This window comes from Pleurodeles waltl, chromosome 3_1, assembly GCF_031143425.1.
Source record: "Pleurodeles waltl isolate 20211129_DDA chromosome 3_1, aPleWal1.hap1.20221129, whole genome shotgun sequence".
Lineage (NCBI taxonomy): Eukaryota > Metazoa > Chordata > Amphibia > Caudata > Salamandridae > Pleurodeles > Pleurodeles waltl.
In genome coordinates this window covers 790,425,554-790,441,752 of record NC_090440.1, presented here as the reverse complement: position 1 = coordinate 790,441,752, position 16,199 = coordinate 790,425,554, and the positions used below count along the sequence as shown (strand labels likewise).

The following is a 16,199-nucleotide window of genomic DNA, read 5'->3' as shown; positions in this document are numbered from 1 at the left end:
TTCCTTGTTTCATTCCTCTTTTTTTTTCTTCACTAACAGGCGTTCATTCTTTCACAGTTTTTTTCTTCCATTTCTTCCATTCTTTTGTGTTTTTCTTATCTTTATCTGTCAATTCACATTTTAGTATAAATCCCTGTTTTTCCTGTCTGTATGTGAAAGCCACAAGTTACTTGTCGGACCCGAAGTGTCAGTGATTTTCCCAATCTGTGTGTGTAGGAAATGTCATTAAATACATGCCCTGGTTCTTTCGCTGCTTGTATCTATCACCATCTCTTTTTTTTTCTCTAATGTTCATTTTTCTCTTTCTTGTCACACTTCTTTCATTATTTTTCCTCTTTTTCTTTTGTTCGCTAGCTTCCTTCCCTTTTTTCTTGTCTCACACGTTAGCTCTTTTTCTTCTTAGTTGTGTTTTAATTTTCTTGTTCTTTCTTTCCCTCCTTTCTTTTATTTCTTTGGGACCCCTTCTCTTTCTTAGTTTTGTCTATTGTATTCCTTTCGCTTCCCTTTTTCTGCCCTATCTGCTTTCTCTCCTGAGGACTAGTTATCAATGGAGCAACAGGTGCAGTGGCACCGGGGCCCAGAGACCTACAGACCTCACTCAACTGTAATTACTGCTTGTTTTTTCCTACCAAAATTGCAGTCAACCATTTTTCTTTCTTACTCCAGGGCCCATGACACCGATACTGCGCCACTTGACCTCCCCATCTTTGCTCCCGACTCCCTCTTTCCTTTCACCCTCCAGTCTATCCCAAATAATATTTTTGTTATGGTGTTTTGAGCATTAGTCTAGTCCCAAAAGTGTACTTCTCATAAAGGTTTCTATGATAATTGTATATGTTTTAAGATAGAGAAAGAAGCTAAATGGAAGTGATTTAGTTAAATGCTAGGCCACTGGAATTATGTGGCAGGAAAAGGCGGAATTATGTGGCAGGAAAAGACTAAATTATGAAGCCGGGTTGATCAATTAATGTGGAAAGAAAAGGCCAGTTATGAATTTACAGTGCCAATAACTCTAACTCAAGAAAATACGAGACCTGTTGCATTGCAAATGCTTGTTTTTATATCTGTAGCTGCTTCGATGCATCAGTCTGTTAGTGCTTATATATGTACCTAGGTTTGCAAATTCAACAATTTACAGAAAGGTTAGTACCATTCAAATACAATCTAAACGAATTGAAAACTCGCTATTGCAACATGACTGCAGTCCCAACCGAAGTGCAGTAGTCTTGCTCAATGTTGTCGCAACTGTCTTTGTGAACTTTTTATGAAACGTTTTTCTAGTCACTATAGTTGTCCTAAAACCACCTTGTAAATAATAATTCTGTTCGCACTATCCTTATTCCTGCTCTTGTGCCACAGTTCTGCTTAGCAGGAGGGTCACAGAGCAGCAGTGCGCTTGGAAGAGGTTAGTTACAAGGAAGGGCCTTATTGGTGACAAAGAACCACCCTCTCTCAGCCTAAAGGACCCCCCCAGCAAGGTGTTCTGGACCTACGTCAAGCCAAGGGACATCCTTTCTTACGTGCCCGGGCGGGCCTGGCAGGTGTTATGAAATACTCAGCCTCCCTTTCGAAACCTGATCATACATTGGGTAAACAATCCGCTATATATGAAAGCATGCACAAATAACGTTCTGGAGCCAAGTCTTACTCCATTTAAGAGGCAACAAAAGGGAGAACGTGTGTGTTGGGTAATTTGCTAACCTGGTTGCACTGCCCATAGTAACAACTATGTGAAAGCTGAGCAAGTCATACTGGGCCCATGTCGTGTATGAGATTTTATTTCTTTTCAGTTTGTGAATAAATGCAAGTGCGAGTCTTTTTTTGGTGGTCCAACATAACTTTTTTTTTTTTTTAACGATCGAAAATATTTAGTATGTATCAGTGCTTAATTTGTAAATAAAAACGTGCCGGTGCCCAAAGCCCTCTTAAACATGCAGCTGCTGCAATTAGGCAGCGTAATTCTGAAGCCATCGCGGGCCTCTTCAATCCATTTACAGTCACTCCCGGCCCCTTCCACTCATCTTGCAGCTTTGTGCCATTGCAACGCTTTTTCGTTTTTCTCTTTCTCCGTCTTTCCCATATGTGTATTTAGCTCGCAGTAAATGCTTGAGGCAGAAAAATAAGTCCCGGCCCTCAAAAATAAGTGCCGGTGCTCTGCACCGGAAACAACAAGCACAAATTAAGCACTGGTATGCAGTTATCCGGTTGTGTGGCAGAATATTATACGCAGAATATTGACAGATAAAAATACTGTGTCAAAAATATTGTAATATTAGATGTAGATTTCGTTTATTAACTCCGGTAGGGCGATATTTTTTTTAGATTATATGTTTAATGCAGTATTTATGATTGATAATATTCTGGCAATGATAACATGGTACCGCACCATAGCACTCCATTACCTGAAGAAGCGCTTGACAGGCACATGAGATCGAGGAAGCCCATGGATTTAAGATGGTTCTCTATTCTGTCTTGTCCCCGAGCCACAGGCACAAAAATGTCATTGACTGTGCATCAATCATATTTCCTTGCATGTGTGCATTGTAGGAGGGGGTTGAATGTGCAGCTCTGGTGCCGTGAAGCCAGTTACCACAACTATACAGTTTGTTTGTTGTGTACAAATAGCAACTTGTGGCTTACTCTACAGGTTTGTACACATTTGATAAATGTATTACAAAATCTTCCTAGGCTCATTCTTCACCAGCTTTCCAAATTTAATGTAGGAATATAACCACTGTCCGTGTGTTCCTTGCTTTGTGTAACCTCATTGATGGTCACCAGTATGGTAGATGTATTTGGTGCAGTAGCCTTTGGTATGAAAACGAGTTGGTTACATTACATGAGCTATGGCAGTTGTAGGTGAGTGTTGTAGTTGTCCCGTTTATTTCAGAATCCATTAAATAAATAACGCTTCCTCTTAGAGCTGTGATCAAGTTTGGCTGCAGTCTCCAATTACAGATCCTTATGGTATACTTTTTAGGGGAGAGTAAGGTGTCTTCCGTCTTCACACACACACTCACACTCACACTCTCTCTCTCTTCTCTCTCTCCCTTTTTGGTAACTTTGTTGCTGGAGTTATCAGTACTGGTGGTATTAATAGCTCCAGAGTTCTGAGGAGCGAGGGTCACCTTAGACAATAGGAGTCACGGGGGCGTCAGTCAACTTTGGTCAGAAACCCTCAATAATTCCTCATTTATCCCCAAAGTTTCACCTGGAGATTTAGATGCTTTCAGCAACCAAAATGTCCAGGTGAAGCAAAACTGATCTGTGGTGTCTTTGCAGATCTTATAATGAGGACTTAAGTGTTTGCTTGAGGGGCGTTAAGAAATGTTTTCCTAAAAAGTCATATATTTGACAGTGTCTTAAGTTGAGACAACCTGTAGTGTTTAAGAAACTATACTTTAGAATAGTCCTACACCTAAGGTCATTAGGAAAGTTACAATCGGGGTAGTCAAAAGTTCAGGGTATTGTGGAGCTGGACTATTGGGGTTGTTTAAATCCTAGATTGATGAGGAGCTAGTCCAAAATCTGGGGTGATTAAGAGTATGTGCCATGGTAGCGTGTCGCCTGTTGTGCCTAGGAGGGTAAGTGTTGTGAAAGTCTACAACTTACTGTGATTGTAAGAGCACATTTTGGGGTAGTCCGAAGCCTGGGGTGATTGAAGAGATAGTTGTTGGGGTACTTTGAAGCATGGAGTGAATGACATATGTATTTTGCAGTAGAAAACCTAAGGTGTTTGGGAGAGTGTATAATGGGGTAGCCTAAAGCCTTGAGTGATGATTGGAGGAGTGTGTATTAAGAGTAGTACAAAGCCTTGGGTAATTGGAATTGGACATATCGGGGCTGATTGGGGGAATAGGTGCTTGAGTAATCTAAATTCCAGGGTGATTAGCATCATACATATTGGGTATTGGGGTGTTCTAAAGACTGTGGTGATTAGGGGAGTAGGTTTTAGGGTTGTCAGAAATGTGAAGTGATTGGGAGAGTGCCAGCCCGGGTGATTTTGAGAGTATGTATTGGGGTAGGCTAAACTATGGATGATTTAGAGAGTAAGTGTTGGAGTAGTGCAGAGCATGTGGCGATTAGGGGAGTAGTTGAGTCTGCCAACCTAGACATCTTGTTATATTTAAGATTGGCTCTCAAGTTGTACGACAACCTATTTGGTCGCCATAAAATGATGATGCTGATACATATGTAACTGTGGACAAGATCAGCAAAGGGAGTGACATGATGCAAAACACGATTCTGTGTGATGAGCAACAAAACTTTCACTCATGTTCTTTTTCTTTGCAAAGTGTTACTTGATCTGCATAGGAAGCATTTGTCGCATGATTGCCTTGATGATGGTGTAATGGCTCATGCAGTTTAGGTGGAGCTGATTTTTTTGTTGTTGCTGTTCTGATGTATTTGAATGAATGAATAAATGGGGTTATATTTGTATAGCACATGTGGATCAGACTTATCTCAGTAATTACTCTATTTCCTTATTTATTATGCTCACTTAAAATGGCAAAAAATAGAGCCCCCTGAAAGTAATTTGAGGAAATCCCTCCTTAAGCTAACATCTGACTTTCCCTCTGTTACTTTGGGAGTCCGACGTCTGTAATCTCCGGTGTGGACATATGTCAAATGGCAGGGATAAAATGCAGATTGAAAAGACTGAAGTCACCTAGAAGAAACTTAGTGGGCAATGATTGGAAGGAGCCCTTCTCCCTACTTAACAAGTCAATACATGTCTTGTCCTGGAATAAGGAAGCTCCACAGCTCAGCCTCCTCTTTTCCAAAAGTAATCTAAGCCTGAGACATAAAGCTGTAATAAGAATCAGCAATATCTTAAAAACACAATTCTCCAATTTGATTCAAAGCTCAGAGGCTTGGAAAATGTTCATCCAGCAGGACAACCTGGCTTTTCCGACACATCAAACACGCACACTCCTATTTAATGAAACTATCGAACCTCAGTAAGGGGATAGTATTTGCCATGACAAGAAGTTGAGCCCTCCGACTGAGGACTCTGTAGGAGAAAACAAAACTAGTCTCCATGGTTGCCTGCGACTGTGGTCTAACAGAGAACCTACCTCGCTTCTTGCTGAAATGTACGCTTTATGGCACAACCACAGGAAATACAATCGAGTACATCCTGGCTAGAGAAGAGCTTGATTATGATGAATGGTCAATATTTTACCTGTTCTACGATATCCCTGAGGCCACAAAAAGAGACATCGGACAATACTTAGTTAAAAGCTGTGACTTAAGAGAAAAGAAATAGGCAACTAGAGCCTAAAATAAATCTTCACTTGCGTCTAGAGAGAAGGATACAATCACTTTTCAAAAGATTTTTGTATCTCCTTTTTTATTTCACTTTGATTTCGTTTAAATCCTCATTGATGCATTTCATTTTAAGCTTTCTGTGCGAAAGCAATTGCAAATAAACGTCAAAGTTCCCTTACAATGTCTCCGAGTGAGGAATTGAGGCTTGCGTGCAGACCTTCCTTGATTAACACAAGTATTCTTGCTGTTGGGCGTGCACAAGCCCTCTGTCCAGTGCGTCTTCGAGGGCCAAGTCCAACCCGAAGGGCTGATACCAGGAATCTATTTTGAGCTGACTTCCTTCTTCCACTCCCTGTGACTTGCTGCTCACCTGGATGACCCGAAGAAATGTTTTCTTACTTGAACTTTGAAGTGATTATTTATCTGAGGAGAATTTGTTTATTTAGCACCAACGTGTACTAGGGATTTTCCCAGATAGACCTCATATTACTGCACTGGAAACTTGACAGATGTCTGCTAACCATGCACAGCCAATTAAATATATATACAGTGGATGGATGGAAATACCAGAACTGTAAAAAAAAGTCCTTGGTGGTATACTAATGGTAACATGTTTCTATACAAGTGCTGCCCATGTAACAAAAAATAAAACATTGGACATGTAATATGACCTGCAACATTTAACATAAGACGGAACATATGCCAAAGGGAGTAGGCAGAACTAATATGTATGAATGAGTGACATAAGTATAGAGTGCTCACCTGCCATGCAAGCCTTGTAAAGGTATGCGCCTCACTGATTATGCCTCTGAATAGAGTTGGACCCACCCCTTTATTATGGCCACAAATAGGGTGCCATATTCTAACAGCCAGAAAAAAAGCCTTCTTGCCAGGGACAGCAGAACACTGGAATGGCAAACTATCTTTTTGCCCAGGTGCTCTGAAAATCCGTGCATAGGAGCCGATTACTATTATGATATCCTTCTAAATAATCAAAGATGCCGTTTTTTACCCTGTTGCCCTTCCCAACGTCTTGTGACTGAATTTCCAAACTTTTGTAGATAGGGCACTTTTTAGAGACTGCAGATGACTAATACTCGCACTCTGCTTGTCTTAAAACAATAGGCCAACAAGGGAGTCCTAACTTCTGAAGTTCCAAGTTAAGTAGGCACATGAGGAGGCCTGCAGGCCAAGGAACAAGGGCATACCACTCATGGTGAAAACAGCCCTGAGATGTGTGGGTTTGACAGGATTCTTTGAAGCACTGGTGGAGATTCGAGGCCAAAAGAGGCATGTAGCTGTGATTTGGCTGCCTCCCTAGCCCACGCAAGAATGCACACTGGTGGTGTTGTGAATGTGCCAGGGCATTGAGGTCTACCATGAACCCTAGGAAATATTTGATTATGGCTGAATTCCATATGTACCTGGGGACTAAAACCCATTCATATGTATCTCGTCTACCTAGAATATCAGCTAACCATGATCTATTCCCCGTGTGGCACACATTGTGATGAGTGTGCATACTTTGCTTTCTTCTCATTCAAGTGTGGCAAGTATTACGGTGTTGTTGTGCTCTGATATTGACTGTGCAGCAGACGACCTGGTGGGAACACCAACTCTGCACCAGTCAAGCACCATGGGGTCAGTTAATGAGACTTTCGGTGCTAGCAGTAGGTGGTTCTGGGAAGCATCCTTTAACAGACTACAGTGTAGCCCGCTGCAAGGGGGATCAACATTCAAGGTAAGGTGCCACTGTCTATATTTTGAGGTGGGAGTCCATCTGTGTGCCATTGAGGTGGGAGTCCATCTGTGTGCCATTGAGGTGGCAGTCCATCTGTGTGCCATTGAGGTGGGAGTCCATCTGTGTGTCACTTGCAGAATCAAATATTTACACTTTTTGTTACACGTTTTAAGTATGCATAGATGCAAGCCTGTTAATACAATTAGTCTACAAATTTGCGTAGGAAAATTAAATGATGGAGGCTGATTTTCAGCAACGGGGTGTCCTCAGGTTTTAAACCCGAGTATAAGCCTGCTCCATGAACATTTCAGTGCCCTCCGTCAAAAATTCTCTTTAGTAACTATAGGGACGTGCAGTGAAGCAGGTGGAGTGGGGGGGGGGGGGGGGGGCGAGCAAGAGGTTGTGTTGTTGTAGGTGCTAGTAGTTGATTCCTCCGGCAGGCTCAGATGGCTTATTATGCCGTAACGATAAGAGGACAAATATTTCACAGCCCCGCCTTTTCTCTTGATTTGCCTCACCAAATGACAGGAGTGAGGCCGTTCGCTGACGCAAAGGGGAAACCCAGCGGGAGAGCCTTCACCCTCCGTCTTTCCACCATCCCGTAACTCTGAAAGGAAACATGCGCGCTGTGCGCGAGGCTAGGGAAGGCCTCGCGCCTGTGTATGCAGTGCAGTTCAGCAGCAGCAGACTTCGATGCTGTCATCTGTGCCACTCCGAAGGTGGGTAAAACTGGAAATACTTTGAGACTGTGCCTGTTCCAGACCATAGGGCCTGTTATTAGATGAAGGAGGGGTAAATTTGCCTTTGAGCTTGTTAAACTTGCCTTAAAATGTCTTTCGAGTATGAAGGAATACTTGGGCAGCGGTGCGCTACCCATTTCTTCATGGATTACAACCTGAGATGCATTAGCATATTGTGGTCCATGTGTCCATCTGAACTCAGCTGAAGGCAAGTGGGACGGATGAAACCGGCTCTTGCCACAAGCAGCACAAAAGATGCATCATGAGACCTGAGGATGTCCAGTAGTGATGTTGCTGTGGGCTGCTTGGCAAGAAGATAGGTTGTTTTTTCTCGCGCCTGACTGGACCCTTTCTGGCTGCTAGGGTCGCCAGTCACCGAGGACCAGAAACTGCGCTGCAAGAGCTTCAATTCCTTTTCAAAACCTCATGAAACTCCCCATCAGATGTGGCCCCTGGGTTCCAGCTGATGGGGGCACTGTGCACACTGCTGCGTGTTTCCCCGACAGCAACTGCCCTGAACTGTCCTCAAAAATCGTGGAAATCGGAACGGGTACTGGCGAGGGCATTTAATATCCCCCACTGCAAGAGGCTACAGTAAGGCAGTAATACCGCGGGTACTCTGCGCAGTCCTATTTTCCGACAGATAAGCTTACTGCTAAATGGATACCAATGTGCGCTCTCGTGCGGAGAAAAGTACGAGAGATCTGCAAACCTCTGCTGAGGCTTGAACTACATGAAAGTGGTTTAAAAATCCTGCCATCAAAACGTCCATTGTGAGGATTGTCATTTTTCTTGTCCTAAAGATGTAGGTAGGTGCCTAGTTTTAAACACGCTCCCAATACCTGGCTGTACTTTGTGCGTCATTTTCAGCGGTTCTGTAACCGCTTCTAAGGAGATGCTTTGTTTTTATACATGAATGTGGCCTGCACTTTAAGAGAACAGAGTCCCTGTAACTATTCTTCTGCTGTTTGGCTTGGTTGTTCTTCTTTTCACACGTCATCTGGTACGTGCTTCCATTTTCTACTTCTTGGCAAGAAGTCGGTTTGGAATGCACGTATTCTTCCCTTGCTGTGGTACAGGTGGGCAAAATGGGAATACGGCAGAATTCCCATGGGAGTAACTGTTGTTCTCTTTGCATTGCATATTGTTCTGCCTCATGGTTGGTTTCCAGTCGTCCCACCGGCCACCCTTGCCAATTGCGGCAGCTGCCGCTGGTTGGGACTCCCTGGAAATAGATGTCACAGCATGCCAGCGATTGGAAAGCTACTTCACCCATCTGCGGAGGCCCCCCGGCTAAACCTCTGCGTTGATGATTTGCTTGTGGTCATTAATATACAGAAGATACTAGACAAGTCTGACTGTCTTTCACCTTCGGTTGTGGTCTGAATGACATTCAGAATCTTGCCCCTTGTGATGGGCGGCAAGGAATTGAAAGGAGTGTAATTTACATTTTCCTTATGTTTCTGTTGTTCATCTTTGACATAATTCCTACTGAGTAATAGGAAGTATAGAACTGAGGAGTTTGGTACTAATGGCATTTGTCTTCACTCGGTTTTACTTCCTCATCGGTATGTGTAATGTGTAATGTGTAACATGTAATCGGATAGCAATACATGTTTTGATACATTTTTCAGTCTTTGTTTATGCTGTTACACAGCTTCCTCCTAAAATCATATTTTTGAAAAAAATGTTTCTTTAACTCTAAAATGGTTATGTAACTTTCAAATTCAATACAGTGTTTTTTAGGTCAAGCCTAGCAAACTGGTGGTTGCGAAAGATGTATTGTGGGCTTGCCAAGGACAGACATACTGTTAGTTTACCAAAAACTCCCACTTACCAGTTGACTCCCACTGCTTACAATTGGATAGATTTCCTGTCACCTCTCGTTTAGTCATGTCCCAGTTTGCCAATCTTGTGTTTGTCCCTCACATGGAGCAAGGCCTCTTCACCATCTCTTTTGAATATCTGGCTTCTATGCCTCTGCTGCTTGTTTTTTGAAGCCTATTTTTTTTTCTTTTTGGCTAAGCACACCACTGGAATGCATCTGTTTTCAACATTTCTCCTGCCTTCAGTCTGTCACTGTTTGTCTGGGTGTTCCTCCATTTCCCCCCTCCCGCTCCCCCCCATATTTCACTCAATTTTCTGTTCTCCCCTGTTGCTTTTTCACCTGTGTGCTCTCTTGCCTACTCCTTGTCGCTCACTGGCCCATTGCCTTTTCTCTTCTTCCCGTTTGTAATGCTTCTGCCCTCCCCCCACCCAATCATTAGCATTTTTTCCTCCCCATCATGACAAAACACCATTAACAATGCCAATAGGCCTCAAAAGCTTTGCCAATGCTTGTTCTTTTTCACTAGACCTTAAATTATAATTTATTTTTTCTACAAATGATCATTGACAGCTTTGTGGTTTCTCTGGTAAAGAAACGAATGTATCCTGGTGTGGCATTAAAAGGTGTGATTTGTGAAAGGTGTCGCGTGGATTGGCTATAGCCGACTCCCTGAAAGAGAAATGGCCTTACACAGTCGAAAGGAGAACTGCAACTACTTTTTTTCGTGACTCTTTGTAAGGAGTTTGCAGAATTGTGGTCATCCGACCAGTGGAGCGCAACAACACTGCTGCTCAAACAGGAGACGTTCAAGTTTCATGCACACTAGTTATTTTTAATCTGGCTAATAAGAGAAAGGTTATCAAAAATATAAATTTGCTAAACTTTAAAATCATAACCACTTGTAATTGCAAAGCATTGATCAAGAGTTGGGATCTGCCTTTAGGCTTGTACATTAGTTGTAGAAATGAAGTAAGGTAACAGCAGCAGGGAAAAGTTGTGAGAGACACTTTTAGGCAAGGCCCCAAAGAGGTAATAATCTGTTCATAAATAGACGCGAATTAAAATGACTGCAAAGCATATGTTTTAAGATAAATCAACATAGGCAGGAGTTCGCTGACAAGCAACGTATGCATGAGAAGACTATTTCTATGTAGTGTTGTTTGCATCTCCACCATGCAGCATGCACATATAGCTTATATGTTATCTGTTGGCTTGGGGGCTAATCAAACTTGTTTCATTGGCTTTAATTGAGGGTAGAGGAGGATGGGCGGATGGGTTTGTTGGTCTTTTTGTGCCTGCTGTTGGTAAGAGGGACTAACGGTGCATTTTTTTCATCTGCTGAACGACTATAACGAGAACAGGACTTGTCTTGTTGTGACCACTTTTTAGTCATTGCTAGCATAAAATGTTGCCAAAAGAAGCTGGTATGGAACCTTGTGCAATGTTAAACTGATAGCGAGCAATACACACTGAGAAAAGCAGGCAAACTGTTTCCTTACACCTTCAGGTAACATTCACAGTTTGTTTGATTACAAGGATTTGAAAATCTCCATAGTGTGGTGTCCAAATGGTCCAAATTGTAGCTCCATTGCATTCGATTTTGCAACATTGCCGGTCAGAATTGAAATCCGGATAATCCGTCATTAGGAAGCAGAGTCTCCTATATTTAGGGGATGTTCTAAGGGAGTCCCAAGTGGAAGCCAAGCCTAGATATACTACATGCTCAGATCTGCAGTATTTTCTATGCTCAGTCTAACTGTGTGCCCACTTCAGTGGGAGGGTTCTCTATGCTTCACGTGGCTTCACACACCACTGTGGGAAGCTTTGAAGATGTCCCTGTTTGCGGCAACTCCTGCTTATGAGGATATGGTGTTAAGTAATTGTTTATTTATTGTCTGTTTTATTGAACAGTCTGACACTTTGCTGGTCTAGACTGGCCCACATTTGGAAGGTGGTAGAACGTACACGAATACCTAGGTGTTGCCAATGTTTTCAAACCAGAAACCTCTTTTGGATTTAACGTGAAAAAACACACTATTGGGTGTATGTAGGTAGTGTGTGTATCTAGTTGGCTCAGAGAACTACAGAAGGGTATCAATTCACAGGATAAAATACAATGTACAGTGCAAGAGAACAAAAGTGGGTGCGGGATACCCGAAAAGAATTTGGGGCTGTTCTTCTGGTTTGTGGTGGACAGTTTAGAAGAATTATTTTTTGTATGCACTGGAGCACGAGTTTAACAGGTTATGCTGCATGATAAAATATAAACGTTTGACCGGTAATGTTACCTATTTTAAAGCGTTGTAATTATTTAACTTTTGGAATGTAGTAGTTTATATGGTATATATTCGGAAATACATTTTGTAGATAATAAATGCTAAGTCTATGTATTTGTATTTAATTGCATTTTACTCGCAATAAAAAGTATTGTACAGCCAGTGCACTTTGTGCAGGTTGATGCAAAAGCAAATGGGAAATAATCAAACAGAAACATTAGAGGTCCACACAGTGACTATTTTGGAGAGTATGGCTACCCACTGGAGCACAAGCTAATCATTTTGTACCTGAGATTTGTCTGTAAAATGGCCCCTGTCCCTTCAGCAATTACTCTCATGTATTAAAACGGAAGACCAAAAACACAGTCTTTGTTTGACCAAATGTTAATGGTAATGGATGATTTGAGGAGCCACGTGTTATTTCATATGTATATTAACAATGAACAATACCACGATTTTTTTTTTATTGTTCCAATTTACTGCACGCTGCTCCTTCGAAAATGCTTGCAATCCAACTGCTCCTGTCCTACCGGGAAGCCTTTTAGGCTTGCCTCGCTTTTGTCATCAATGTAGAATTTTCAATATCTTTAGAACTCTGCTGTGACGGTCTTTTAGTAACTGGCACAATCCTCTGTACTGAGCTGTAGTGATAGTCATCGTTTACTTATGTTGATACAGTTATGTTTATTGGTTCCTAGTAGACCGGTGGCCTATCACGGGCAACCATCTCATTTCTGATGATCACTCCATCAGCTAAACAGGGAAGTTGAGATCTGTTTCCAGAGTTCTTTTTCCAGTCTCACTTCTGTGCAGTGAACATGTGAACCTACTTTTGAATAAAAAGTTCCTATTTTTAGAGAATGTAGATTTGCGAATTAATTGAGTAGCCACGATGTTTTAGTGGATTTTAGTTGGCGCGTTTAGCTGTACACTTCATGTAACCGAGATAATAACATCGCAAGGCATTAAAACTTGCGTCATGTTCTCCATTCTACTTGTGTACTTGCTGTAGAATGTTTAAAAGTTTATTGGTTAAAAAAAGTGGCTTAAGGAAGACATTGTTTGCTATGTTTCAGGTTCTGTCTCACAATTTGTGCACATTGCTCAGTGTTCCTCATGACCCTGTGGCACTGGAAGAGCATTTTCGAGATGATGACGAAGGACCAGTCTCCACCCAGGGATACATGCCATACTTGAACAAGTTCATCTTGGATAAGGTAAGGGCTATTTTTATCTAATACTTGATTACTTAGTAGGGGCTCTAATAGTATATTGGGCAATTGTTTTCAATAAAGCTAAGGAAACAATGTTTGTTGCAAGAGAATCATTTGGTTTTTGAGCGCTGTACAAGTGCTGTCAGTCAGTCCGTCAGTTGAGGCTAGATGATACCTCAGATTATGTGTTTCGAGGCACTAACATAGTTGCACGAAGAGCCCAAGCATTATTGAAGCTATTTGCAGTTGATTTAATGTGCACACAGAATGTTTTGAAAGTTATAAATGCCCTTCAATGAACAAAACACTAAAGGGACGCTTGCTGTCAGGAACTCCCTCTTGCTCTTGTATTTTTGGATCCATGTCATTGTTGGATAGCTTTATTTCTGCTGCTGCCTTAAATAGCTGCATTCTTTCTGTAATGATGCATGAAGCTCTGACATTTACACCCTTCCTGTCTAGGGATCCTGCCTTTTCGGATTTGTCAGCAGCCATTTGTACACTTCTGTCAACAAGAATGCTTCTTTCGGAATTGTCCTGACTACAACATTTTCTGCTACAAATTAGTGATAGATTGGATTGCTGTGCTCTCGACGTTTTTTCTGGGTAGTGTTGTTCAGAAGATCTATTAATTTTTCTTAGAAGAAAAGATGATAGTGGTATTTATAATCCTTTACAATATTCTATGATGCAGGTTTTTCTGTGGCCTATGTTTGTATATTGCATGGATAATTTGGAAATGGTGAATTGACAGGTGTCGTCTGTGCGTTTGGAGGGGGCAGCTATGCAGCTTCTTCATTGCACTGCCTGCCCTCTAATGGGCATAGTGGTGTGGATATAGGTCAGTTTCCTGCTCAATAATTGGTAAGATACCCATTGTATGTCGGCGTGGTGACCCGTTGGGAAATTAATGTCAATGATTTCACATAAAAGAATCACAGAGAACAGCCATCCATGGCTTTTGATAGTATTTCTATATAGAACTTATACATTAATAATTTTTCCCCTGTGATATGCAATCAAAAGATGCTACACTCTGATTGGTTTCAAAACAGGCTAAACACATTACTTGTAAGTGCTACACCACACATGGAAATTATAATGGACTTGTGTGTTGTATACAGAGCATTTGCGTCCGCTTCTGTTAGTGATGGAAATAAATGTAATGAGTAGGGTGTAGAACTATAGTCTAGAGTTAGATAATAGAGTGGGAGCTAGACTGGTAATAATGTGAAAGCTAAGGAGTAGGAAATAAAATGGTGTTTAGATCTCAGAATGGAACGGCAGGCAATGAATAGAGAGTGCATGGCAGAATGAAAGATGGTAAATGAATCGGAATGGAGTAGAGGGTCTAAAGATTCTTGGTGGGTGAGCGATACAATTAGGGACCAGCAAGAAGGAGAATGAATTGCAGTCAGAGATTAAGGGATAGAATGGGAGCCCTTTTGTTGGTGGATGGAATGAGTACGGGACAGGATGAGAGTCCTACGGCTGGAGCTGCATCAAGGCCGCCCCAAGCTCCTCCACCATAATCTCTGACTCTAAGGATTCTCTGTCAGGTGGCGAGAGGGTTCAAGCAGGGAGAACACAGACAAACGACTACACGTATGAGAGGCCCTCAGAGTCCTGGTGAGCATATAGCACACTATAATAGTCAGCGAAGGCACTGGCAATCAGCCGATCGCTGGTCATGCGTAAACCGCCCCCTCCCCCAGGCATTAAAGACGTTGGGGTACAGGGTCCCAGGAATATGCTGCTGAGCAAAGCCAATGTAGAGTTCTGCTGGATTTATCTCTTTATCTCCCCATTGGTATATGGGACTCAAGTCGCCGTCCAGGCTGAGCACGTCTCCTACATCAGGGTTTGACGTAGGACCTTGGTAGTGTGTGTAATAAGTCCTGAAGGACTCTCTAGCCTCCAACTCTTTTACTTCAGCGTCCATGTGGCAGTGGCCACACAATTGCTTTTAATGAAGCCCCCGCATCGTGGCCCATAGGAGCTCAGGGGAAGCAACCAAACCCATGTTATGATGAATATTCTTGTGAGTGGCATCATGAAGAGCCAACTTAAACTGGGTGATCCCCAGGGTCCAATTACTCCGCAACCACCGATGCGGAACCCTCCTCTCCCCGCCACTATCCACAACTTAACCAGTGAGTGGTCTGACAGTCCGCATGGCCGGATGCACACTTCGTGAACGCAGCATACAAAGGAAGCCGTGGCATATGCAGCAGTCAACATCTTAAACACAAGGCAAAGTTGCAAACAGATAATCATGAGAGCAGCACCAGTAAGACGTGACAAATGGTAAGTTCATAGTATCAGGGAGGGCCATATCAAGTTCCACATTTGTTACTGGGGGGGCGGGGGGATGGGGAGGGTCAACCCCTGAGCGGTGGTCCGACAATCCAGGTCTGTCACTGTCTCAGAGTGTCGGGAGTCCCGCATGTACTTAGGTCGTTGACGGCGGGGCCTCAGTCTACGCCTCCCATGGGGGTCTCAAGGGCCATGGCAACATTGCTCTCCTACACAGCCACCAGAAGGAAAGATGCAGTGTCAAAGATAAGGGGGGCTGGGGAGAAGAACTTCGGAACGTGCTCCTCACCCCGAAACAGCTGCCAATCCCGGGAGTCAAGGGAGAGGCAAAGGGGGGGAGGATGCTCCTCAGCCGGCACAGCAAAACAGGAAAATCCCTCACCTTGTAGTCTGAACCGACCACCAAACTCAAATCAGTCACCTACAGTGGAAATGGGAAGTCACATTTGTATGCAACTGCGTTCATGCTCCATGGCACATCAGTTCCTAAACATGTGCGTTTCTTCAGGTGCTTGAATGTTTGGGATTGAGCAAGGACCAGAATAAAAAACGATTCATAGAGTAGGTACAGACAGCTAGCTCACCAACAGCAAGTCCTGAAGGTACGTTAAGAAGTCTATGTGAGCTGGAGGCCATTGTTATTGCTTACTCCGTTTGTGCCGGTATTCTGGAGCACCTCCTTGGCGCTGTAATGGCAGCACCAATGAGGGTAGTGGCAGATTAAGAGTTGTTTGAGTGTGTTTTTCAGTAGCATCAGGCCACTGCACACTGACTGCTCATCCGGCAAGTGGTACCATTTCCGGAATACCAAAA

At 42.8% G+C, this 16,199-nt stretch overlaps 1 protein-coding gene across 1 annotated transcript in view; it reads left to right on the top strand.

Moving 5' to 3' along the window:
* SWAP70 (switching B cell complex subunit SWAP70) overlaps nucleotides 1–16,199 on the top strand; it is a 361,445-nt gene that overhangs the window by 42,788 nt on the left and 302,458 nt on the right. Inside the window, exon 2 of the mRNA XM_069223626.1 lies at nucleotides 12,933–13,073. Coding sequence (XP_069079727.1) covers nucleotides 12,933–13,073 — 141 coding nt within the window. The remainder of the gene's footprint in view (nucleotides 1–12,932; nucleotides 13,074–16,199) is intronic.